This window comes from Pagrus pagrus, assembly GCF_965226575.1.
Source record: "Pagrus pagrus genome assembly, chromosome: 22".
NCBI classification, from domain to species: Eukaryota; Metazoa; Chordata; class Actinopteri; order Spariformes; family Sparidae; genus Pagrus; species Pagrus pagrus.
Window position 1 is genome coordinate 16,906,576 of NC_140204.1, and position 25,345 is coordinate 16,931,920.

Sequence of the window (25,345 nt, forward strand, 5' to 3'; positions counted from 1 at the left end):
CGTTAGAGAGCTGAAACCAGAACATTTGTGGTATTTCTGTTAGAAAAATGAGTTCCATATACATTTTCTGTCACTTCTGTCAGGTCTGTTTTAATATTTAGGTAATATTAAAGGGGCACAATGTAGTTTTGGAGAATAAACTCAAACTCAGAATTTTAATATTTACAAATTAATGAGGTAATAATACAAACGTCTCCCATAACTGAATAAACAAGCTGCTCTCAGAGGAAAATAAGGTCCTCAGAACACTGCTTGAAGCTGGAAAGGTGGCAGGGTCCGCCACATACAAACAAAATCGTGTTGTCCTTTAAGGTCAGTTTGTTTATTCACTTCATGCAGTCATGAAAACAATTTTTTAGGCATAAAAATAAATCGGTCAATGAATTTCTTCCCCCCAAAATACATAGTGCATCCCTAAGATTTGATTCTTGGTGAAGCAGATGATCAAAGGGAGTTTAATTTGAAGATGACACTGTAGGAGGGAAAAAGCGATAAGTAAGAAATTACAAATTGTCCTTCCAATTATCCTCAATTTCAGCAAAAATCATCAACTCTGCAACTTAATGTTCAATCCAACGCGTCTCAGAGTTCAGATTTCACACAGGACGTAATCTATTTGATTATGAAAGTTAGGAAAGATGCTTTGTTTGTTGAAACGTTCAAATTCACAGAGTCGCTGAGCTGGATGTTGACCACTTACACACTCATCAAAACACAGTCCCATCGAACATCTGCCTGCCTCCTCGATTGGTTGATGGCGAAATGGGAGAAGCGTCTCTCCATTATGAGTCAGACAGAACAGTGTTGAGAAAAATAAACTGCTTCTTAATTGCCTCGTTAGAGAAACCTCAAGCAAAAGCACATAAAATACAAGACATACTTGTACAAATTGTGGCCGTGTAAAGATCTTGACATTCAGGCTGGTATCATAAAGGCAGTCAGAGCTGCGGTATTTGCAGATCTGTTGTTGCCATAGCTCTAACCCCAGAGCTGCTGTTAATACACCGTGGCCACTTTGATCTATGTGAGCCTGCTCTGTATCCTCGCAGAATGCAAACACAGAGTTAGGCTTTTATTTTATACTGCTGTCTATGTTTCCCCTTTGACCAACCGGCTCGGTGTGCAGACAGGTCTGGCTGAGGTTTAGTGTGATACATAGCCAGGAAAGGAAAAGCTAAATGATAAACAAGAACTGAAATGATTCATTAATTAATCAGTGAGTCAACTGAAAGAAAACTAATTGTTTCATAATTTATGTTATCAACTTTATTAAGTCGAAAAAGCAATTTCTTTGAGGTCCAGTGTGGAGGTTTTAGTGGCATCTAGTGGTAAGGTTGCATATTGCAACCAACAAAATACCCCTCACCTCGTCTGATTCACCAAATTTAGAGTTACTTTTTCAAAATCATCATTGCTACGGGAAAACGACAGCGGCTTTCAAGCAAGCGAACTACAGGCTTAAATTACTCACTACTGCTTGCGGCTAATGGTATGAACCTGAAGAAGCTAGCAGCTCTTATCCTTTGGTTTTTGCAGGGATTTAGCCATTTTAACACCGCACCTTGCCTTCCCACATTCAAAACAAGTCCCTCCTGGCACTATTTTGCAGTGGCACGGTTGCTGCGTCCTGGAATTAGCGCCGCCCAAGATGATTGTGACCCGATCGCCAGAATAAACATTATCTAAGTTTGTTTTTGCAAAACCACAGATAAGCTAAAGCCAAATGTTTCTTAATGTTGCTACTTTACTTTTCTTTAGATTCAATTTCCCATTTCTCTCTATTCACAACGCTAGCATAAAAACCACTTGGTTAGGGTTAGGAAAACAACAGGGTTCGGTTTAAAATACTACGCCTGTTTTGGTTGCAACAAAAATGGCTGGAAATGTGGCTTGTAACAATAAATTGCATTTCTCTCTGTTCTCACTTTGTCATATCAGGTGGCGTTGGCTGCAACTTAACTCTGCTTAAAACAGATCAAAGCAGGAAAAGACGCAGAAGCTACTACCACAGTGTGTGTGGCTAAAATCATGTTGGAGTAGCTGATGGACGAGAGCTTAATGCTATACATGTAGTGCGGGTAGATGTTTTGATAGCATCATTATTGTGAATGCTTTTGGCCATGATAATCGTGTATTGAAAATCATGACAGCACTCATACAACCATAGCAGACTTTGTGGAAGACGTCCCGCTCCCCTCGTAGACATAAAAAGCACATTCTAAAAATACAACACTTTTATATTCCTTTTTGCCAGCAGATCCTCTTAAATCCCTCTAAATCCTACACACTGGACTTTTAAGTAAAAAAGCCAAACATTTTTGGTTCCAGCTTCTCAAATATGAGGATTTAATATCTGTAAATTTAATATCTTTGGGTTTTGGACAGTTAAACTTTAAGACACAACACGTTCTTGCTCCTACAAATGAAGAGTTTAATTCATTAGAAATATCGTGCACCCAAACTGAATTCAGTTCAGTGAGATTCAGTGTTTTGCTGCTGTCCTGTATGACCAGTAGCTTTCAGTGACTAATGTTGGCATACTCAAGCTTGATGTTCTTGAATGAGTTCGCTGCCATTATGGCTCTTGTATACATGTGCTCCTGTTAAGCTATGTTTCAGAATTCACCACACAGTTGCTTGAAGCCCTAAAAGATATTTTCATGTTAGACAGCCAGCAAACATCAGAGATGTCCAAGTCAATATTTTTGTACCTTTTCTTTTGCTTCGCACGGTAAACAAGACCTGTGCCTTCACGTTCGTTCACCTTTTTTTATATTTGCTTTCTCAAGACCTGTTCCATCTCTATCTATTTACCCGCGCCTCGTCCTCGCCTTGCGTATCCTCTTTCTTTTTCTTTCTAACCCGCGTGCGCAGCACAAGGGCACGCTGTAAATCCTCATATATGCCTCTGACCTCTCTTTATAAGGTTACTCCCTCTTTCATGTAGCCTGCAATCTCTTCCCATTAACCCTCTACAAGGAGAAGACCTTTCTGCTTAAAGACATGGTAGGAGGTGTGCGTGGCTGTGCGCTCTCATGTGTCTTTACACCTCATTTACCTGGCTTCCACTTCCTCTCAGGCACGTGAGCGAGGGGTGTGTCCAGCATGATGATGGAGAGTTTTCATTGCATCTTTACAGCAAATTCAGTTCAGATCTCTGCGTGCAAATGTGCTGTAGGCGACAGCATGTATGCAGCCTTCATAGACAGAAGTCCCAGTTAGCACATTGCTGCTGCACCGCTGCGGCACTGGTTCTGGATCCCCAGGAGGAACTGATAGTAAGATCCTGCAGCACCGGTGCAGGAGAAAAGCCTGGCGTGGGGAAGTCTGTAACGGGCAGTATGTAGGCCAAGTGTAGACAGACTTGTGGGTGTTTTGCCCTCCAGGGAATCACATTCCCATTGTTAATTTGAACTCCTCCTCCTGTTAACAACGGCACATCTCTTTCGTTTTAAGCCCTGAGCAAATCTTCATTCAGGCTCACAGTTTCAAGATGAATATGAGACATGATAGACACGGAAATACATATAACTATGAAGATGTGACTGAAGAACAAGCTGGAGCGTGGTATGAAAGGTAAAATCCCCCTTGAAACATTTGAACAATGTCAAGAAACAGCTTCAACATTGCTTTCTTATGGATCAGTTTTGTTGTTTGATGCTGTATTACAGACATAGCCCAAAAAATATACATTGTCAGCACAGCTACAATGGTGTGACTGCAGGGAATGCCTAGAATTGCCACAAGTGAACATGGCGTTTGAAATATTGGTCTCAGATCAGGAGCCACAATATTTTGGACCAATGTCAACAGTCAAAACAGGAAGAAATCCATCGTAGAGGCAGCAGACATACTGATCCTCAGCCTCAAAAGATTATAATTCAGTGCAGCCACAGCTTGCATCTTTGCAGATCTGTCATCAGTGGTGTGAAACATTGTCCTTAAAAAAGATTTTTCCTTTTTTAAATTTGAGCACCAGAGGTTTTTCTCTGTTGGCTCTCATTTTTTTAGACCTCAAATACTACTAACAATTTGGAAAGTTGCGACATGATGCAACATTTTATCACAGATTCCAGACTGGAATGCACTAAACATTAGAAATTGTTATCTAACAGAGTATCTGAAGGTGGATTTACCTTCAATGTCACCAACTCAGGGCATGGCTGCTTTTTTTCAGTTGATCGGTTCTGGTCTAACCTTGCGAGGCAAGCTGAGAGATCACATGGTCACGTGATCCGTCTTGCCAAGCTTCAAGCTATGTGCTTTTGGCCGAAGACACTGGGGTTGAACCAATCAGCATCCCATGTGGATCCACTGGCAGCTAGAGACGACTTCTACGAGCATGGTTTTGATGTGTTGACCAGCGAGGGGAAGCAAATATTTATCTGAATGGCGGCTCATGTAGCAGCTTCTCAAGAGGTTAGCCTAGATGCTATAGCATCAGTTAGATCAGGGTGCAATGCTGTCACAGCTTGCATCCTTGCAGGTCTGTCATCAACATGGTGTGAAGTGTATCAAAATATCTTTATTGGAATTGGAATGACAAGACATGTTGTAGTTTGAGTGTGTCAGGCAGGTTTATAGCAGTTTGGAAGAACAAAAACAAGTCAATTCATCCAGTAAGGAAACATCTACCTTGCTCGTCTGTCAGAGAACCAGACAGTGACCTTCCTTCCATGTTCTGGGGGTTTAGTGTCACATCATAATAACATGAGTGTTTATAAGTTGATCTTAAGGTGAGATGACTATAGGCTACTATCCTTGTGATGCTCCAGTAAACGTTGAACTGATCTGGAACACTAAGGCCACCAAGGCAGCCAATGAATCCAGAGGTGAAGGGTGAAGGATACAGGGTTCCTTTAATCCCCTTTACAGTGTATTCATGTTTGGCTACAGGCCTGCAGCAAACACATGCAGATGCACAGGCATTTCGGCCCCTTCCATTGTGTCCACATTGTGTTCTTGGACCAGTGCTACACTTCAAAGTGGTTGCCCTGTGTTGCAGTGGATGGGTTCTGTCTCTATACCAATGGATACTTGTTTTAACACAGAATTTATGGTGAGTTTTCCTTCAAGGTCTTTTAATGAAGTGTAGCTGCCTTCTAAAGGCTCTTTGAATGTGGAAACAGTCTTCTATCAACTGCCCGTCCTTCTGCCTTAAGGCATTTGTGTTCTTTACAGAACCACAAACTATAAATTGAGATTGATCACTGTCTTTATCATTATAAGCAGTTAAGTGTTTTCTCTTTTTTATGCTTTAAATGTGCCTGTTAAAAATGGAGCGTTAATGTAAGTAACGCTGCAATTGAAAATGAAACAGACAGGGCCCCAAATGAAGTGATGATTAAGTCACAGCGAGGCACCGGTTCTCAATCAACTTAGTGTTTCTGTGGGACCAAGGCAAATTAAAATCTTTAATATCTGCTATCACACTGGTACAGAGTCACCAGATGGGCATCAAACATGTTTTCAGACATTTTCAGTCAAAGCATTCCCCTGGTTTCCTGTCTCTCTACACTTTAATCATCATATTAAATAATACAATACTTGAGGATGGTGTCCAGTAAAGATGGTGGTGGGAGTTAATGGTTCTGGAGTATAGCCCAGTAGAGCTAACTGGTTGCTATCCTTTGGCTACTGTTTCCATTTCTTCAGATAATGATGCTCACATCAGATTGTACAGTTCAAGCTAATTGTTTGCACAAGCAAGTAGATTATATTCAGTAAAACATGTATAAGTTGTGCTTTTGTAGTGCTGATAAAATTCAGCCATGATGTTAGCCTCGCTTTCATAATGGCACAAAGTTGCCAAACAGATGTATCTATACATCCATAATGGTTCATAGCTTATAATATAAGATGTTCATTGTTGCAGATTTATCAGAGTTGATTATTGAGTTGGTCCTTGGCTCTCTCCTAGTCGTCCTTTATGTCTACAGTTACACTGCAGCTCTCCGTCTAACTAGAGAGCAGGCTCTTAGCTCAGCGCTCCTCCCCAGCTGCGATGCTCTCCCCTGGGGCTCCAGACACCAGTCAGGCTTCCCGGTCACGGGTCTTGTGCTGTCGCTGGCAGGCTAACTAGGCTAAGGTCACATTCCTGCCCAACATCTCGTCAGCAGATAAACAAATTCTGATAAAGACCTATGCCTTGCTGGCACACCAAAGACAGTTTGCACAAATGTGGTTCAAGACGAGTTTTCATTTAAAAACAAGAAGATTATTGAACCAACTGTCTCTGATCCTGCTAGCAAACAAGGCAGCACTGGATTCCTTGCTTTTGACCTTGAGATATGCTCGGTTTCAGATGCCTCTGTAGTTAATTATTACATTTTCCACCTCTTCCTCTGCTGTTCACTTCCTACTCTGGGTGTTAAAACGCATCTGATGATGAGAAAAACACACATTAATACATCTTATATATGCACTCATCAGTACATCACAAGCAGGATGAGATCAGCTTTGTCAGGCCAGTCATCCAGGTGAAAATACATTGTACACAGTGTGGCTGTATCTGTGACAATGTATCCACTCGAGGGATAAAACACGTTACATAGCCAGGATAGAAATTGCATCAACACTACTTTGTTATTAAATGTAAATGTCATGAGAGCAGGTAGAAACATTAATACCACGGCGACATCATAGTAGAAGCATCTGGGAATGTATAAATATAACAATGATCAATCAGAGTAAGTAGAGATGTAATTACATCACTTCTAATAGAATAACACTTTCACTGCAGGTTGACATATTATCATGGTGCATAGAAATATAATTACCAATGAATATGTAACTCAGATGTTGTAGGTTGAGGCACCAAGTAGATATGACGGCCTGAGTGTGTGTTTGCAGGGTGATCATGGGATCTTTTCTGGTCTATCTCGAGATCTTGTGGAACAGTGCTGCAGCCAGCAGCTACCTCAGCAGGGGCTCCAAGTCAAAAAGCACAAAAACAGACTTTCTGCTCAGCTCGGCCCAGCGGCACATTCTGCCTCCCTTCGCCGCTGAGTAGTTCTACCAAGCTCACGTTGAATTTTTCGACTGTAAATGGCATATAGACCTCGTCTGAGACGACAGGTGGCCTAATATGTGAGAAAGATCATGGTGTGCCGTTTCATAGGAAAGACATCCTTCACAATGGGCCTCATTTTCTAAATTTAAAATGAGGGCATTTAACATGTATCTGTATTTGGAAGTCACAAGATGATCACACTAAAACTATTCCTGTAAGCTTTCTGTCACTTGATTTGTCGTCCTCGTTAAAAGAAAAGCTAAAATGTGTCTGATCAGGAAAACATCAGCGGATCAAGCCAAAACTTTTTATCGTCCAATTTTTACCACAGCTGTTTCTTACAGTCAGATATGGTGTTGGATTTCTTTTCATCAAAGATTGATAGCTAGTTGTTTATTATTATCTCCCACACCAATGTTAAAGCAGCAGAACAGCAGCAGGCCTAATTGCTGTTTGGAAAATAAATCAACACGTTTAGCTCCAGTGTGCTTATCTGGGTGCTGAATCCTCAGAAAAGCTGAACATAAAAATCATTAATAGAAAAGCACTCACATCAAGTAATTAATAGATGTTGCATGCAAACACCCTTCAGTGCGCAAACTAGCACCAGCATGTCCAATTGATACTTTAACCATGCAGAAGAACTATCCATACGACAAAGTAGCCATGCATGATGCTTTCTGTCTCTGACGTTTCCATCAGTGGCTGCCAGCTGTAGTGGCTTTCCAAGGAGCCGCTGAGTGGCTTCAAATAACTACGTCAGGCCTTAAAGGATGTGGTGTGAGCATAGAGTGTTGAATCTCCCGTACCTGCACGTAACCAATCATGCTCGTTGCCGTTAGCATGTAAGCGTCCATAAAAGCCACCCTGCAGATGTACGATGAGCACTACAGACAATGTAATTGAATCAGGCTTTGTTGCACAGACAAACAAATGGTGAGTCGAACCAGTGTGAGATAACAGGAAGAATTATTTTGGGTAAAGTCATTTGACCTTTCAGTTTATATGCCCGTACTCCCTCGTAAAATCAGAAATCATGATCCCTATTGCAGGCCGACAAGCAGTCAATCGTTTTGAAACGAGGGTTTCTTACAGTATTGTATCTAAACATTAATCAGCCCACTGGATGCTGTTTAACAGGTCAACATGTTCTTTCGCAATCATTCAATTCTCTGACGTAATCGGAAATGCATTTAAAATGCTCCCACTGCTGTCTGACAAAGAATAAAAATACACAGCCTCTTGTGTTTCATAATGTACCAAAAAATGGGCCATTTTCACCGCTAACAATGAAAGGATTAGAAGGGAAACATGCCATTAGACATGCGCGTTATGAAATCTTAAAGACCACCAAAATGTAGCAGAGTGAAGGAAGAGTATCGTTTCAAGGACATGCTGTCCTTAAATGGCTTTGTAGCATTATAAAGGCGCAAAAAGAGTGTAAAGTAAGCTTTTAGATGTAAACATCTGTATTTTAAGTGGAAACAACAGGACAGGTTTGACTTTTTTGGATGCTTGTTGCACAAATGTCTGACAACTTCTGGCTTTCTTACCTCAACTGCTATAAAAACATTTAAATTAGCTTTTAAAATTGTTCAACCAAGTTGAACTTCACATGTGCACACTGACAGAAGCTCGTCGCCTCTTGTATAAACTGTATTTATTGTCCTTGTTAGCGACTGACCATGCCAGCTTACAGTTAGTTAGCAACCAACAGTTAGCAAGCATGTTGTAACTGACCGTTCTTGGCTGGCCAGTGTGTTAGCGGTTAGCTTTGTCTAGTTCAGTCACTGACCCAAGCCGGAGTGTCTTCACAAAATTTTGTAGAAAAGCAACAAAACCACCTGTGCAGAGTTTCTGTCACTACCTAGTTTGAGTAGCACATGTGTGAGCCCATCCAGCATCTTGGACAGCTAGGTACGGCAACACCACGAGGACAAACCACATGGATAAGCGCAATAAAACCAGAAATTTAGTTAGTTATTAAGTTAGTTTATGATTATGACTACATTTGCTTATTTACTTCAGATGGTTGCGTTGTGTTTTTTGCAAAAAGGGACCCGAACGCAAGACACACAGAGACATGAAGGTAAAAGAACAAAAAAGCAAGCTTTAATAATAACTGATATCCAAAGTCCAAACTCAAAAATGCAAAGTGCACAAAAAGCAACAAGGAGAATCTAAGAAAAATAAGTAATACAAAAAAAGGAGGAGACTTAATGGGCTAATGAACAAATGAAACACAGGTGTACACAGAAAAAGGGCGGAGAAAGACAAAGACAGGAAGTGGAGAGTCACAAGACACATGAGGATGAATACTACAAAACAGGAAATGACGAACCAAAAATCCAAACCTTGACAGTGTGGTGGTTTGTCGATAAAGCCCCTTTGAATTGAGTTGATTGAAGAAACGCTAGCTGTTAACGCTAGCTGTTCTTAGCTAGAGCACAAACTGGCAACCGCTTGAGGGAGCCGATGATTCAAATAACAGTGGTGTTGTGATGTGAATGCAATGGAAGGGGGAGATGGAGTGGCTGAATGTTATCAATAACACCTTTAAATCAAAAATATGTAAGTTTGCCTGAAAGAGAAGTCAGCAAAATGATCGAGTAATGTGTATTACACAGAAATATTCAAAGCATCTAAAGTTGGATTAGATTAGCTAACATTAGCCACCAAATGTAGCACATAAACCCTAGCGTGTGTGGAATTGAGCAACACTTTATTGCTGATGAACTAAACCCTCTCCTTGCAAGAGGAGGACATTATTTCTTCTTTTAAAAGTGACACAAACTGGCTTTAATACCAAAACCTCTTACTTAGAACACTGTGTAACAATGTCCAAATAGAAAAGTAGTAGTATACTGTTTGTTGCCTCAGAGGAACACTGCAGACATGACTGATTTGGTAATAACTGCCACAAATAGCTTCTTCTGACCGGCATATCACGGCTGTATTTCCCTGCTCCCATGTCATTTCTATCATTTTTTTAGGCCACGATGTCATAATGTATTTGTCAAAAATTACATGCAACATGTAACATAACCTCACCTAATTTAGGTTGTACGTTATCCTGCACGGGAGGATATATTTGTCTGTTTTCCTATTTGTTTGTCCACATTATAATAATAAATATACGGCCAGCTCTGTTCTAAATGTGCTGTTTACTGTAAAACAGTCACCTTCTCACACAGATTGTAAGTAGGAGATTGAATGACTGTGTGTGTGTGTGTGTGTGTGTGTGTGTGTGTGTGTGTGTGTGTGTGTGTGTGTGTGTGTGTGTAAGGGAGAGGCCAGCTGGATGGGCCTGGTATTGGGTTACAGAAGGCATGGAGTAGTTTTTGCTCTGACTGTCTCAGATCAATTAAGAGGGAGAGTGGGGGAGAAAGTGATGGGGGTGATGAAAGAAATGGAGTAGATGAGGAAAGAGGAAATGACTGAACATTTAGTTGACAGGTGGAGGGGGGACAGTGGGAGGAGGAGAGACAGAGAGATAAAGCATGAAAAAAAAGGGAGGCAGAGGATATTGCAGGGGGAGAGGATGTAATGAAATGGCTAGCGATGCAATAAACACAACTGCTGCTGTGTCACTGAAGAAAGAGTTTGTTCTTAAAGGAATCAGCCCCTGCTCCGGCAAATAAGCTCTCTGCTTGAATCACTCCAAGCTTCACCTTCGCAGGTCCTCGCTATTAAATATGCTCTTGTGTTTTTGAGGCAGCGCATAGCTAAGCAAACAAAGAAAATCAAATACTGGACATGCAGAGGTGACGTGTTGTGAATCACTCTCGAAGGAAATCATTTTTTTTTTTTAGACGGGATGAGATGCTGAAAGCAGAAAATATGCGCAAATGCATGCAATGAATCACAGCTGGCTTTTAAATAATACGCCGAGGCTTAATCACGGGGCGAGAAAAATGTGAGATTTATTTTTTCATCTATCACATTTCCCTGTGTGTGACAAGCAGCAGCACCGTAAATGATGCATACGCTGCACAGCAAACACAGCAGATTATTATTCAACAAGTGAGGGTTACAAAGCTGCAAATCAAATGTGGAGGATGTCTCCAGCTGGGATAACCGTCTACCATTTTTGTTTACTAAATTTCTGCGACTTGTGTTTACATCAGGTCCAGTAGCCCCAAAAAACTGTGATGTGGTTTAACTGATACTACTTGAAACCCATTAACAGATTGTGATTCATATGATTAAAGGGAACGTAAGCGACAAAAAATTAAGCAACAGAGCACAGATACAGTATGAACTCCAGCCTGATACCCAGCTGCTCTCCGTTCATTATGCCGTGTGTTGGAAATGTGTATTATTAGAATCATTGGATTATTTAAAGATGGGCTTAGCGCGCCACTTAATCTTTTGCCATGACTTAGCCTTCCCTCACTTCCTTTGTTAAAGAGAGAATGGGTCTTTTCTTTCTGCAATCCACTGCCATCAAAACACAATGTAAAGGTCTTCAGATACAGTAGCTGTCACTTTGATGATCAGTCAGTAATGAGCTTCGCTTCAACCATTGATATTTTTTAGGTGATAGCCATCTCAATTTGTGTAGGATCATAACCATCATTATAATTAGACTTGTTTTATGCTCAGAATTTCATTGTGTTTTATTACCTAGAAGATAGACAGAAAAGATGATAGTCAATTACTATCTATTAGAAACCTGCCAGTAACCACAAACCCCCATCAACTCTGAGTCTAAGGATATCATTCTTGTAATTATAGGTGAAAGAGATTTTGACCCTCGAGCTCCCGTAGGATTTGGAATTCAGTTGGTCTAGCGAGCTTGCTATTTTGTGGTACCGTCCGATAGTTTAGTGGGAATTATCAAAAGATATGTATCAGAGCAAGCATTATATACCATCATGCATTGTGCTGGAGGGGGAAAAAAGACTCATATAGTGTCTAAAGGTGTTTTTTCATTTGACCAATGACCTCACGATATAGTCCTCTATATAGGACGTCCTAGGTAGTGACTGAGTGGTTGATTTGGGACACGACCTCTACCTTTAACGAAATTATCTATAAAAGATGAATGCAGTTCAAGGTTAATTTTTTTTGTACTTGCCACAGTTTTCATTTGCAAAGTGGCAGATGTCACATACACTGTCAAGTGCAGAAGAATTTCAATTAATTGACGAAGACTGTCAGATACAGTTTGAGCTGAATTAATGGGGTTTTTTGGCTACTTTCGAGCTGTAGAACAAACTGTAAACACAACATTGACACGTATGGTTGTCGTACCTAACGTACACATCCAGCAGACACAGAACAACATTAGCCTTCATCTTGTTTCTGTCCACCGAGCAAATATAAGTCCCATGCTGACTCTTTTTTTGCTCCGTTTTTGTTCTCCACCAGCTCATCAGAGAAATATATGGCTCTTAAGTTGTTCATCAGTTTCTCGCTAAATTTGTCTGCCTGCTGTTTGATGCTGGGCAGGCACAGGAGCTAGTGTGATAAATCTGTGTGGGGTTGTCACTATGAACGAAACCTTGAGAAAGAAATAGATACTGTCACTTTTCCAAAGAAAATATCATAGCCACAGAGCGCAGACTTCCATCAACACTGCACACCAAAAACACCATAACTATCATTTTAGGTGAGATTGAATTTTTCGACCCTGAAAACATTTCGAAGCTGTTCTCTCCTTTTGTGATTCTAGTCGTGGAAATGCCAGATCTAAATAAAAATCTAAATATATCGAATTGTTGCTTGGCTCCAGACCAATCAGTCCACCAAATGTCATGAATAATTGTTCTAAAATTGGTGCGATCTCCTGCTGACAGACACACAGACACAACATCCTCAGCTGAGAGAAAACCTGTACAAAAATGTGCTTGTTTTTATTCCTACTTCTGATCTCATTACCTATTTCTCGGTACCATCGGCGAGTGACAACTACCAAGTATTTCCTGCTCTAAATTAAAGCAGCAGGATGATTTGTCCTGTCCTTTCTCCGCAGGTAAATGGCTGTTTACTCAAAAATCTGAAGATGGTTGATGAGAGGGTTATCAATCACATGTGATAACATCCCTCAGGCTGTATATTAGCAGGATAATGGTTAATGTGTTGTATAGGTTTCCCAGACATGGCGTTTGTCATGTCGTGGACGTGCTATCAGGAGGATCAGGAGGATTAGATTATTTAGAGATGCACCTAAACCCCTTAAGGTGATATTTATACTGCCCTGACTTCGCTGCATGGTGCTTCACTTTTGATAGCTGCTGTGGCTGCCTTCGACTATTTATAACAGTCTTTTTTTTTTACTTGCTTTCCTTCTTTATCTGCCTCGATCATCCCTTCTGTCTCCTTCTCCCCTTTCCCCTCCCTCCCCGTCCTCTCTTCCTTTCTGCGTCACCGTATCTGTGCATTGAGCATGAGTGTGTGTGCCTAATGACAGAGATGCAGAGGCGGCTTGCATGGAAACTAAAACAGAAGCTGTCCTCCTTCTCATTCTGTCTCTCTCTGTCACACACACACAGACACACACACACACACACATACAGCCCCAAACAGAATAACTGTTATTTAAAGACCAGAGCTGTACTTGCTCATTTGTGGGGGAAAAAAAAGAAGAAGAAGAAGAAGAAGAAGATGAAGGAGAAGCCTCGGAGAGATTGATGGGTGGAGTAGACGAAGGGAAAGATGGAGGGAGTGAAGAGAGGGGAGGTGGAGAAGGGAGGTACCTAGTGATGGAAAGATGAGAGAGAAGCAGGGGGCGGACGAAAGGGGATGATGTCATCTTTTAACCCTCTCCCTCTCCCCTCTCTCCTCCCTCCTGTTTCCTCCCCAGACTCTTCCTCCTCTCCTCTCCTCTCCTCTCCTCTCCTCTCCTCTCCTCTCTCCAGCAGGACTATATTTAGATTTGTGCAGCTGTGTGTGTGTCTGTGTGTTTGTGTTTTGATGTCGTTGCAGGCTGGTTGGCACTGCTCAGTCTTATACGTTACTGCTCATTTTACCAAATGCATCCACCCCTCTCCCTCCTCTCACTGCCAACATCTTCTCTACGTCACATGCTGTCTTTTCTCTTTCGGCGTGTGTCGGATCGTCTCTTCCTCCTAGGCGTACTTATTCCCCGTTTTCTTATATTGATCATCAATAAATTAATGCTACTAATGTATATCGTCTGTGTCGCCAAATCCTGATCAGGCCTTTCACTTTATTCCATTATTAGTCCATATATACACCGTCCTGCTACAAAGACTCGCTTGTGCACCAAATGTGTTTCAATAGTCCCCAACAGAAGCACTATGTCCTCATGCTTCCAAAAAAACTACAGTGCCCAGCTGTTTTTAGGTAATGACTTGCACTAAAAAAAACCCTCCTGTCTCTTTAAGGCCCGCCCGCCTGACAAACCCAGTCTCCACTGATTGGTCAGCTTGCGCCCGACCCAGCACAGCTAACAACAACAGATCAGCTGTGCTAAATGAATTCTTACTACCAAACTTATGCAAATGTGTGACTCTGTGATGTAGTGTGATGTCACAAAGTCACAGAATTAAAGGTGAGACTGCTGACGAGGCGTTGCAGGAGCAGTGATTTCAGTGGGAGACAGGAGCTTCTGTTAGTGCACTTGAACTATCAAGTATAGTTCATCTTGTGTACTGGATAATGTCCCATGTGCATAAAGACAAATCCAGTACAACCACAATCCACAACAACTAGGAAGCTGAAGAGGCAGAACCAGCCCATTTTTGTTATTTTGGTTTCATTTTCATGATACAGGCGTCTTAGTCTAGTAGCTACTGAGCAGATGTCTCCCTCCCTTGGGTTTCTGCTGAGGAATTTTAATCACCTTTGAATATTTATGACACATTGAATCAAGTTATTTGATATTTTAAAATATGAGTAGGCTGCTAACCTGATCCAGCTCATGCTAGTTAAGAGAATTTTTAATTAGATTCGACCAAATGTCTGGCATTTTAACATCCCCTCATTTGTGTGTATTATTATTTATTTGATATCATACAGCACCTCTCAGTATCTGCAGTATTTAAACTGATCCAGGTTTTCTAGACTGCATAGAATGTGACCTGTCTCTACCTGTCTACTTTTTTTTTTACTTGTCACAGTATTAAATATTTGGATTGGACTTTCTGCTATTGTGGAAACTTTCTCCACCTACAGCTTCTATTGCAGCCTCTCCATGTGTGGAATAGGGAAATCTCTCATTGAGTTTCCTCACCAGAGGTTTCTCCCATTACTTTTCCTCCTGCAGCAAAGCATCTTTTACTCTTCTATGACAGCTACAAGGCAACGGTGTTGATGTGCACATTTAAAACCCCATTATACATTGTAGTTATGTGATATTTTGCTTTAAATGTAAGTTGACATGCACGATTTTGCTGACAGGTCAGAAGTCTTTTGTTTTTGGCCTTCATCAGTGGTTTCTGCTGTAAAACTGTTTCTTAAAGGCTCACAGTTATTTTAAAGGATCAGTGATTTTATTTTAGCCTCTTGGGGGCAGTGCTACAAGCTTGGATCCAGTGTTGATATGGAAATATTTATTAGCGTAGTTTTAAAAAGAAAAATAAGCAGAACTGTAAGTTCCTTAGATAATGAATGGAGGGGTGTTAAATTAGAGAACTAGTAATACAAAGCTGGAAGCATTTTGTATTAGTACTCATAGCTAACTGTTTATAAAAAAAATGAATTAAGAGTAATTGCTTAAGCTGCATTGTGTTTTCAAGGCTTGCTGTTCTTACTGTTTGTTTTCCATGCTTTTATAATTGGTAATACAACTTTGGTAATGGTGTGCCGTGTTAACGATATGGGTTTTTAACCTCGAGGGACTTTCCTGATGAAATAAACAAAGATGTTAAAATGTAATGTTGCATTTTGGATTTTATAGCCGCAGCGAGGCTTGTTGGTTACGAGAACCAATTTAGATTGTCAGAAACGTGAAAATTGCTCAGTCATAAATGCCTCACCGCCTGTGATTAAGATCTTAGTTAAAATTATAATCGCTTCACTGACATGATATTAAAAGCCGCTTTGAATGAATGAGTCTAGAGCGACCTGTGTTGACTGAATAATAGCACAGTCGAAGGAAAGATAAAATTCACTCGCCTCACTGCCTTGTTGTACACTGAGGTTGTGCTTTCTTCCAGTTGTGAGCATTTTCTACCCTGTAAGATGACTAGTAGCAACACTGACAACCAATAAACAGCTTTAGCCCATTTGATTTGCCTTTGAATATGTACCGTGACTCTGGTCTGTGCCTGTCATCTCCCTACACTTCCTGTCTTTTTTTTTTTTGCCCTTTCATTTTCTTTTCATTCGCTCTCTCTCTCTCTCCCACACTTGCTCTCACATGACCCACTAAGTCTCTTCATTCCCTTCATCTTATCTCTATTTTTCTCACCTCCTATCTCACTCGCTGTCTTCCAAACACACATAACATGCCTTTTTCCTTCCCATCGTCTTTTCGCCTCGCTCTGTTCTTTTTTTTTTTTCTCGGTCCCAGCACGGCACATCTTCATACAATTACTCTCCATTAAAAATGGATTAGATTTCACCTTCACAGTCTGTCTAAAGAGGAAGAACAAGAGGTAGGGATAACAAAAAAAGAGAAAAGGAACGAAGGAGGAAGAGATAGAAAGGAAATCAAGGGAAAGGAAAATATATTGGTCGAGAAAGAAAGGAAAGGAGGAAATGGCGATAAAGGGTTAGGAAGATGAAAAGAATGAAGCTGCGGTTATCTCAGACCAGCCAAGAACCTCAAATACAGAAGTGATTTGCAGTTGCCTTGCAGATTTAGACTCACATTATTTCTCAAAGTGAAGTGAGAAGAAATAGTTCCCCCTCTCAAACTTTTCACACTTTTCGTTTTTTCTGTCACAAATAGTCAGAAAACTGTGTGAACTCGACTGTCGCAAGTTTGTCCAGTCACTGAGATATGGCTGCCGTTCAAGAACAAACTGACTGCTCAGTACAGCTCATCAGACAGACTCACAGATGTCAACACCAGATGTAAAACGGGCAAAAGGGAGAGTTGCGGAAAAGTCAGAGAAAGTTTATGCAGGTCACGTCATCATCGTTCAACGGACTGAGAAACAGGAAGAAGAACAGTTCTGGTATTCTGAGGCTTTATGCACAAACAACACACAGTCGTCGACATATAACAAGGAAACGTTCTGAGACTTTTGCTTGAATAGAAATGTAATATTAGGGGTTCAATTTAAACTAAATATACATAATATCCTTAAAATTAGGAATCACAATCTTGCATTTAAGTTTTGTAGCAGGAACTTTAGACTTTGAATAAATACTCTGGTGAATAATGACACTTAACATCTTAAGTATAAAAAAGCACAGTTGATCATAATTGCTAGAATAAAAGGCCTCTTACAATGTCTTGTGCCTTGACACATCAAGCAAAGGGCAGTCCTCCTATTGTTGTGCAGCTCCATGCCAAATGAAGCAGATGGTCCTGGTGTGCCCACAAGAGGTGAGGGGGTTCTGGGGATTGGAAGCGCTCCAGTCAGCCCCCCTTAACCCTCCTGTGTTTCCCACCTGGGGGTTAAGAAGGGTTAAATCTAATCTGCTCCTGCTGTGTATGTGTGTGTGTGTGTGTGTGTGTGTGTGAGCCTTGGATCATCCTCTTTCCAACTGCACAGTTACTGTAGTCTAGACTGCTTCCCAGCCATTGGTGAAGCTGTATTGTTCTCTTCTGACAGAGGGGAGATTATTTGTTCAACTTTAAGTAACCGGTAAATGTGGTACGCCTACATAAGGGGCCAGGCTGAGACCACTATTCTCTTTGGGGCGGCACAGAAGTCGGTGTCTTTTTCATTTTTTTTCTTTCAGCGTGGCATGGCTCCCTAAGCTTACTAGTCTCTATTTTTGTTCACCCACTCTTTTATTTATTCACTCAGGCACCAGTGACGACTAAATAAGCACCAAGCTTACAAGTATACTATTAGGAATTGTGCATAATGGGCTGCCTCTTTTTAGCCACACTGTTAGCGTGGGGTCTAGGGATGGAGATATCAGACTGTCGGTCGGTCTACCACTTTGTACCAGACTGAAATATCTCAACAACTATTGGGTGAATTGCTGTAAAATCTCATATTGACATTTCTTGTCTCCAGAGGATGAATCCCTCTAACTTAGATTTAGGTTCAGGGTTAGGACACTATCCCCTGCTGTAGGGGTTTGGGGTTGGGGGTTTTATGTGAAATGCCTGCATAACTATTGAATGGATAACCATGAAATCTGGTACAAACATTCATGCCTGCCTGAGGATGAATTGTAATCATTTTGGTGATCCCTATACTTTTCATATACTGCCAATTGTCAGGTCAGATTTTCCATTTGTCCAATTCAAAACTGACATTCCCATGAGCCTCAGTTGAACCTCGCATTTATTGGTGATTAGCAAAGTTCACATGCAGGCATGCTAAACTAAGATGGTGACCATGGTGACATTTTACCTGATAAACATTAACATTAACATTAAATTTCATGACATTTACATGCACAAGAACATAGACAACAGGGGAAAATCAATTTCAACAAGCACAATAGGTCTACTTTTATGAAAATAAACTAGGAATCCTGCATAAACCTTTGTAAAGAAGACCAGATTTTATCTGTGATATGTACAGCATTTTATCATTTATCTCTATATAGACCAGCATATTATCGTTCAGACCAAACCTCACATACATCTCACTAATATAGGAATCTAAAAAAAATCAGGATATTTCACTGCTACATTCAGCTATTGAGTCATCCATCATCTGGTTACTCAAAAAAAGAGCCAAGCATTCCCATTTGGCTGCTGTCAAAGCTTCTAACTTTTACTTTTGCATAATACTTTACAGGCTGAGCTGATAAGTTGCACAACCATGCCCCCTCAGGGAATCAATTTAAACTATGTCTACGGTAATCCACGGGTATCAGCCGTATTCTCTACATCTGTGAAGAGTGGTGTTTTTGGAGGTACAGGGTTTTAATCCGACGGCCGGCAGCAGGTTGTTTCATTGTGACGAACAGGTCTTGAGAACGAATCTGACAGGTAATAGGACTGAGATACAACACAGCCCTCTGGAGGGAGGTGTGTGTGGACGTGTGTGTGTGGGTGTGTGTACAAATGTGTTTGTAGAGTAATAGTCTGCTCTCTTTCCCTCATTACCTTTGAGAGAAGATGTAGCATGTTGAATACATCTCTGTATCCTCCAACTCTCCCACCTCGTCAGACGATTCACCACCGAACACAAAGCGCCTTTCAGAAAACGCCATCAGATTAGGCTGAGCTGCATCACTTTTTTTTTGTCCTTTAACCTCTGTGGCTAACATTTCTCTTTCTCTCTCTCTTTCTTTCTCCCTACCTGTCAATGATGCAGACGCCCCGGTGGCAGAGTTACATGACCTGTTCTGTAAGAAGCTGCAGCAGTGCTGCGTGCTGTTTGATTTCCTCGACTGCGTTGCTGACCTGAAGGGGAAGGAGATCAAACGTGCAGCCCTCAACGAGCTGGTGGAGAGCGTGGCCACAAGCAGAGGAGTCCTCATAGAGCCTCTGTACCCAGAGGCTATAAAGATGGTAGGAGGGGAGGCGGAGAGGGGAGGTTAGGGGCTGGATGGATTGATGAAAGGAAATAAATGAAAGACAGATATCAAAATGTAAGAAAATGTAAACTGGAAGCTCAAGAATATAGTCTCGGAAAGATGGATGAAGGAGGAAAAAACAGAAGGTAGACATTGTGAAATCCAGCTGAGGACCTCTGGAGAGACTATGAACAAAAAGGTGGTGAGGAAGGAAGAGAGGGATGGATAGATGAGGCGAGGAAAGGAAAGGAAAGATATTTGCAAAGGGTGCTAAGTAGCAATAGGCTGCACAGATGGCGAAGGAAGAGAGGGAGGGATAAGAAAGATAAAGTGGAGTGTGGTGGGAAATGTGTGGACACCATCGCAGAGCACCAGAGGTCCCAGAGGAGATGAAGAGGAGGAAAGGGAAGAGGGGATTGAGGACAGAAGGTAAAGCGAGGGGAGGATATAGCTTATGTTATGGAATCGCTATGCCCAGAGGAGGATGGGAAAATGCTGATAGGACAGAGGGACGGGATGAAAGGAAAGTGAGCGAGAGCTTTAATGTGTGGCCACCAAAAAAAGATAATAAGAGTCCACAGCAGTGCTCCCAGCTAAATGCTAACATCAACATGCTAACATGCTGAATGTAAACAGATATAATGTTTACCATGTTCATCATCTTAATTCAGCGTATTAGCATGACATGACATGGCGTGACAATTCAGCGTATTTCAAAATCTGAGTGAGGTTTACATGGTGATGTGAAAGGAAGAGATACACATTTACCAACGCAAACAGGAGTACGGATAGGAGGATCGAATGGAAAAGAAAATAATGCTGAATAGGAGCGTTGGGATTTACCACAGTTGCTTTTTGCAATATAGTTTAAGCACTAAATGGCCAGTGGAGATGCATTTGCTGAATAAATCATGACATAGCGAGCAGTCAGGTTGCACGGCTTAATACCTGATTCTCAAACAGCAGAATTAAGCATGTTGTCAAGTAAGTCAAGACCATAATTACCATTATTTTCCCCTAATTATTGACAGTTGTCGTCAGGTAAAGTAGAGCAATACTGCCAACTGTTTTACCTACTTTATAAGCTTGATTTAATAATTTAGTTTTAGTTTTATAACACCAGCTATTCATCCTGGATCTATCCGGAGAGCTAATTTTGTGTGTAGTGACACAAATCTGTGATGTGCATCATGTTGAAAAATTAGCACAATGAAGTCTAGAAATGAGTCAAAGGATGTTTTCGCTCGGTCATGACTATGACTGAACTGCACCAGGACAGTTACGAAGCAAGATTTCAATCAGCGAAATTGAAACTATTACTGTACAGTACATCCCCCGGTTTTCTTTCAGTCCTGAAATAAAGCCCTGGATATCCACAGCATTAACAGGAATGTACCGTATGTCATGTAGTTATTTCTAATCTCTCTTTCTACCCGTCCACCTCCTTCCCTTTCCATTTCACTTTTCTCTCTGACCTGCTTTTCCCCTCATCTCCCTTTATCTGCTTCTTGTATCCACTTCCCTTTTTCATCTTTTCCACTTCCTATTTCCTTCCTCACGTTCCTCCTCCTATTCCCATTTCCCTCTTCCCCTCATCGTCCTTGTTTGCGTTTTTCCAGATCTCGGTAAATATCTTCAGGACTCTCCCACCCAGCGAGAATCCTGAGTTTGACCCTGAGGAAGACGAGCCGACACTCGAAGCCTCCTGGCCGCATCTGCAGGTACATCAAACATGCACAAATGCATGTTGTGGTAAAATAATGACCATATTCTCAAGATTTACATAATTACATGCAGAGGGTAAAGGGAGGAAAGGGCAATTTTTTCAGCAAAATGCGTTGACTTTGTAATTTTTCTGCCAAAAAAACTGTTGTTTTGTGGTGCACATGCTTTGTTATTAAAGTAAAACACATATGAGTGCCAGTAAGTACCATGAAAAATGAGCCTGACTATATATATTATATACTGTGTTGGGGGGGGGCGACAATGCCATAATGCACACATCTCCCACCAGGTGTTGGTGTTAATGCAGCGTTCAGCACTTATCTGCACATAAACTTACTGTACCTGAGCCTGAAGTCTGTTAGACCGGTTAAATCCGCTATTTAAAGCATAAAAATGTACGACCTGTCATGTACCTACCTGTACTTTTATCACTGTGAATCACAAACTGTGAAGCTCTCACAAAGAAGGAAGTCACATCTCATAAATAAACTTGTGATGTTTGCCCAGATGACATTTGGGCGTGGTAATACAGTCACTTTTGCACCTTCAGGAAGAGATGAGTCAAAACGTAAGCGTGAAGTCCAAACTGGCTCATGAAACATCTTTTCTCCCTTTCCTGCTCAGTTGGTGTAAAGCGTATGTAAAGCATATGAGCAAGTTTTCTGATGTCAACTTTTGAGACTTCTGGGCTCAGACTTTTCCAACAACTCGCCTCCTTCTGCCTTTTGATGGAGTTATTATGCCAGCAACTTTAAAATAAATAGTTTGCAATAGCACATCTTCTCCCTTCTTGCTGAGACTTAGATGAGAAGATTGATACCACTCTCATATGTGTCCAGGCAGTATTAATCCACAGCCTGCAGCCTGTTAGCTTCGTTTAGCATGAAGATGCATTTTCATGTGTTTAGTCCATATCAACAACAAAACTGCATAAAAACAGCGCTCCTTTTTCTAAGCTTGGCTAACCACATCTTACTAGCTGGAGGCAGCTCACACTTGACACAGAGAGATTGATTGTTGTGCTAAACCAAGATCATATATTCATGCTGTTGAGTAGGAATGAAAAGGTAAAAAGGTAGCACACACACAATTTATTCAAGAAACATGCCAATGTTTTGGTGTTTGTGCTACTTTACCAGTTGGGAGTGTAGAAAACAAATGACAGAACTGCAGAAGCAGTCTTGTGTGCTTTCTTTTCATCCTTGTGATGCTGTCTGGTTTGCGAACTAACAGTCTTTAGCTAAATAGTACTGAATATATTAAATGACGTCTAATTACTTGCTGTTTGTGTCTCCGTTAGCTGGTGTACGAGTTCTTTCTGCGTTTCCTGGAGAGCCCGGACTTCCAGCCCTCCATGGCCAAACGCTACGTCGACCAGAAGTTTGTCCTGCAGGTAGTTCTCTCTCTCTCTCCTCCAAAGATGCATTTTGTTAAAATTCAAGGGATTTAGTTGAACTTCTCTGTTGTCCTGGACTCCATTTCTAAACAAACGTTAGCTACGGTTGCTCTCTGTTAGCGGAGCGTAGAGATGCGCTGAGGCACTCAGGTGTAGGAGTGAAAATACAGTAGTTAGCATGAATTTAAGATTGGATTTGGGTGTAGGGTTGAGAAGGTTAACCTATGATTGCAGTAAGAAAAGGTCCTCACAGGAGCCACATTACAAGCATGCTCTACTTGTGTGTGTAATTATCATATGTGTGTGTAGCTCCTGGAGCTGTTCGACAGCGAGGACCCCAGGGAGAGGGAGTACCTAAAGACCATCCTGCACCGTGTCTATGGAAAACTACTGGGCCTCAGAGCCTACATCCGCAAACAGATCAACAACATCTTCCTCAGGTACAGGCTGCCTTTCACCAACCCAATGCACAGGGTTTGAAGGCACTATTTATAGCATTTCAACATCGATAAATCAAACATTAGCCAACAAAGACCATCAGCGGGGGGGAACAGCTGTGTTTATGGCCTGTGCAGTGTATTTTGTTTTTTAGCTCGGTGCGTCACTGGAACAAATAAAGAAGATTTTACAACACAAAACAGGAACATTTGTTCACAACTTTAAACAAGAAGTCAGGAGGCATATTAATTGCTATCAAGGGCACTCACATGCTCTCTGGTTACCCTCTTGAAGTCAGACCAGTAGAAGGAAATTGAAGCTAAATCAGCTATTTTGCTGTGCGTGTTTTATATTTGGAGTGGTTCTTTAAAGGTGCAGTATGTAAGAATTGGCCACCTGTCGAATTTATACTTAAAACAAACAGGGAGCAGCGTATCACCAGGGTCACCGCTAACTGCTGCTAACCGTAGCTGCTAACTGTAGCTGCTATTAGCTGGTTAGCTCAGTCCAGACTGGTAGCTTGGAGCACCAGGGAAGTGTTGATGTTTATACTGCTAGCATAGGAACAGATACGTATTGCACCCTTAACACATGAAACCAGGCGCAAACAGCGTAAAGCTTCTCTCTAATTAGCAGCATTTATAGTGTTAATACTGTGTTTTTCTCCATATGTAACTGCCTCTGGTTTTGGCTTTACTGCTACAAATTTGTTGATACCTCTGTAGTTCTTTGGCTCACTCTGAGTTACCCCTGGCAGGCTGACATTAATAGTTTTCCCACATAGCTGCTTGTAACTATGGCCTGTGTGATATGATGTGAATAGGGCACGAACAACAACACAGAAGAGAGTGGGAGATGTTGTTTTGTATTGTGACAAGTGGCATCATGGCTTAAGAGACATTTCAAAATTTTGAGAAGCACAAAATGTTCCAGCTCTTGATTTTCTGACTCAGTCGGAGTGGTATTCTGCCACAAACAAACAGGCACAAGGTGTACACAAACATGACTGTGCGCATTTGCAGTCACAACACTCATTGAATCAGCCATCCTGCGTCCGTCCTGAGAGTTTGATAAATCATTGTGTAGTGACACAAATCTCCTCAAATGATTGGTTAAGCAGCTCTGACTAACAAGAGTTCATGTTTCTTCTTTTCCCTTCACCAAGTGTGGCTGAGTTGTTGTGTTTGCAATATTATTCAAGCAGGGTAGAGCTGCAGTGCTGCAACACACTCCGTTCCCAGTGTTTTGACAGCTAAAAGATACAGTACGAGCATAAATCTGCTTAACTGGTGTTGTGCGCCATTTCTCTCTCGCATGATATCATCACAGAGTTGTATTTCAGACTTGGTACATCATGATATTGATCTATTCCCAGTCCCTGCCAGGGCGTTTGATGCATGGGTTTCTAGAATTGCAGTCAGTTTTTTTAGTTACTTTTACTTGTGTTAAACTAGAAACTTGCTTAAATCATTACAAGTAACGTGTTGTATCTGATCTGCAGGTTCATATATGAAACTGAGCACTTCAATGGAGTCGCGGAGCTTCTGGAAATCCTCGGCAGGTTTGTACCAACAATCACGCAGAGACACTTAGCATACGCTGCTGTTCTGGAGGAAAGCACACTTTGTAGTACATCATGGCCTGATGAATGCATTTGGAGAACACACACTTACACATGCACACACTTACATATACACATACTGTACTTGGCCAGCTGTTCCAATTTACAAGACAGCTGGTAACCCATCGAATTAAGCAACCAAGAAAATTTGCAACAAAGCGTAACCACTACTGCAACTGCTAAACACTAAAACCAATATGAATTTATCTTGCATTTATCGCTCCGTCTTTCTTATCAGGCAAACACAACTGCTGGTAAAGCCCAGCGGAGTGAGAAATGAGTTATAAGGCAGAGGGAAAATTAGTAAAGGTGGGGGGCGGCAGAAACAAGAGGAGGGAGGTAAAGACGTAAATGAGAAATGATTCAGAGGTTTGCGTAGTTTGTTGTTTTGTCTCTGAGGCCCAGTAAGTGAAATATGAGGAAGATGGAAATGAAGAGAGAGCAAGGAAGGAAGCCAAACTGATAAACAAACATGTCTTGCTCTCTGCTTGTGCTCGTACACAAATCAATGAGAAGAAGAACGGAAAGATGACAGTAATAGAGAGAGAAAAGGGAGAGGGAAAATGGAGGATAAGTACAGAGAAGA

The 25,345-nt window shown here is 41.3% G+C and overlaps 1 protein-coding gene across 1 annotated transcript in view; it reads left to right on the forward strand.

Annotated features, from left to right (window-relative positions):
- ppp2r5b (protein phosphatase 2, regulatory subunit B', beta) overlaps positions 1-25,345 on the forward strand; it is a 41,853-nt gene that overhangs the window by 1,901 nt on the left and 14,607 nt on the right. Inside the window, exons 2-6 of the mRNA XM_084344251.1 lie at positions 19,378-19,574; positions 21,199-21,300; positions 22,605-22,697; positions 23,010-23,140; positions 24,640-24,699. Coding sequence (XP_084200377.1) covers positions 19,378-19,574; positions 21,199-21,300; positions 22,605-22,697; positions 23,010-23,140; positions 24,640-24,699 — 583 coding nt within the window. The remainder of the gene's footprint in view (positions 1-19,377; positions 19,575-21,198; positions 21,301-22,604; positions 22,698-23,009; positions 23,141-24,639; positions 24,700-25,345) is intronic.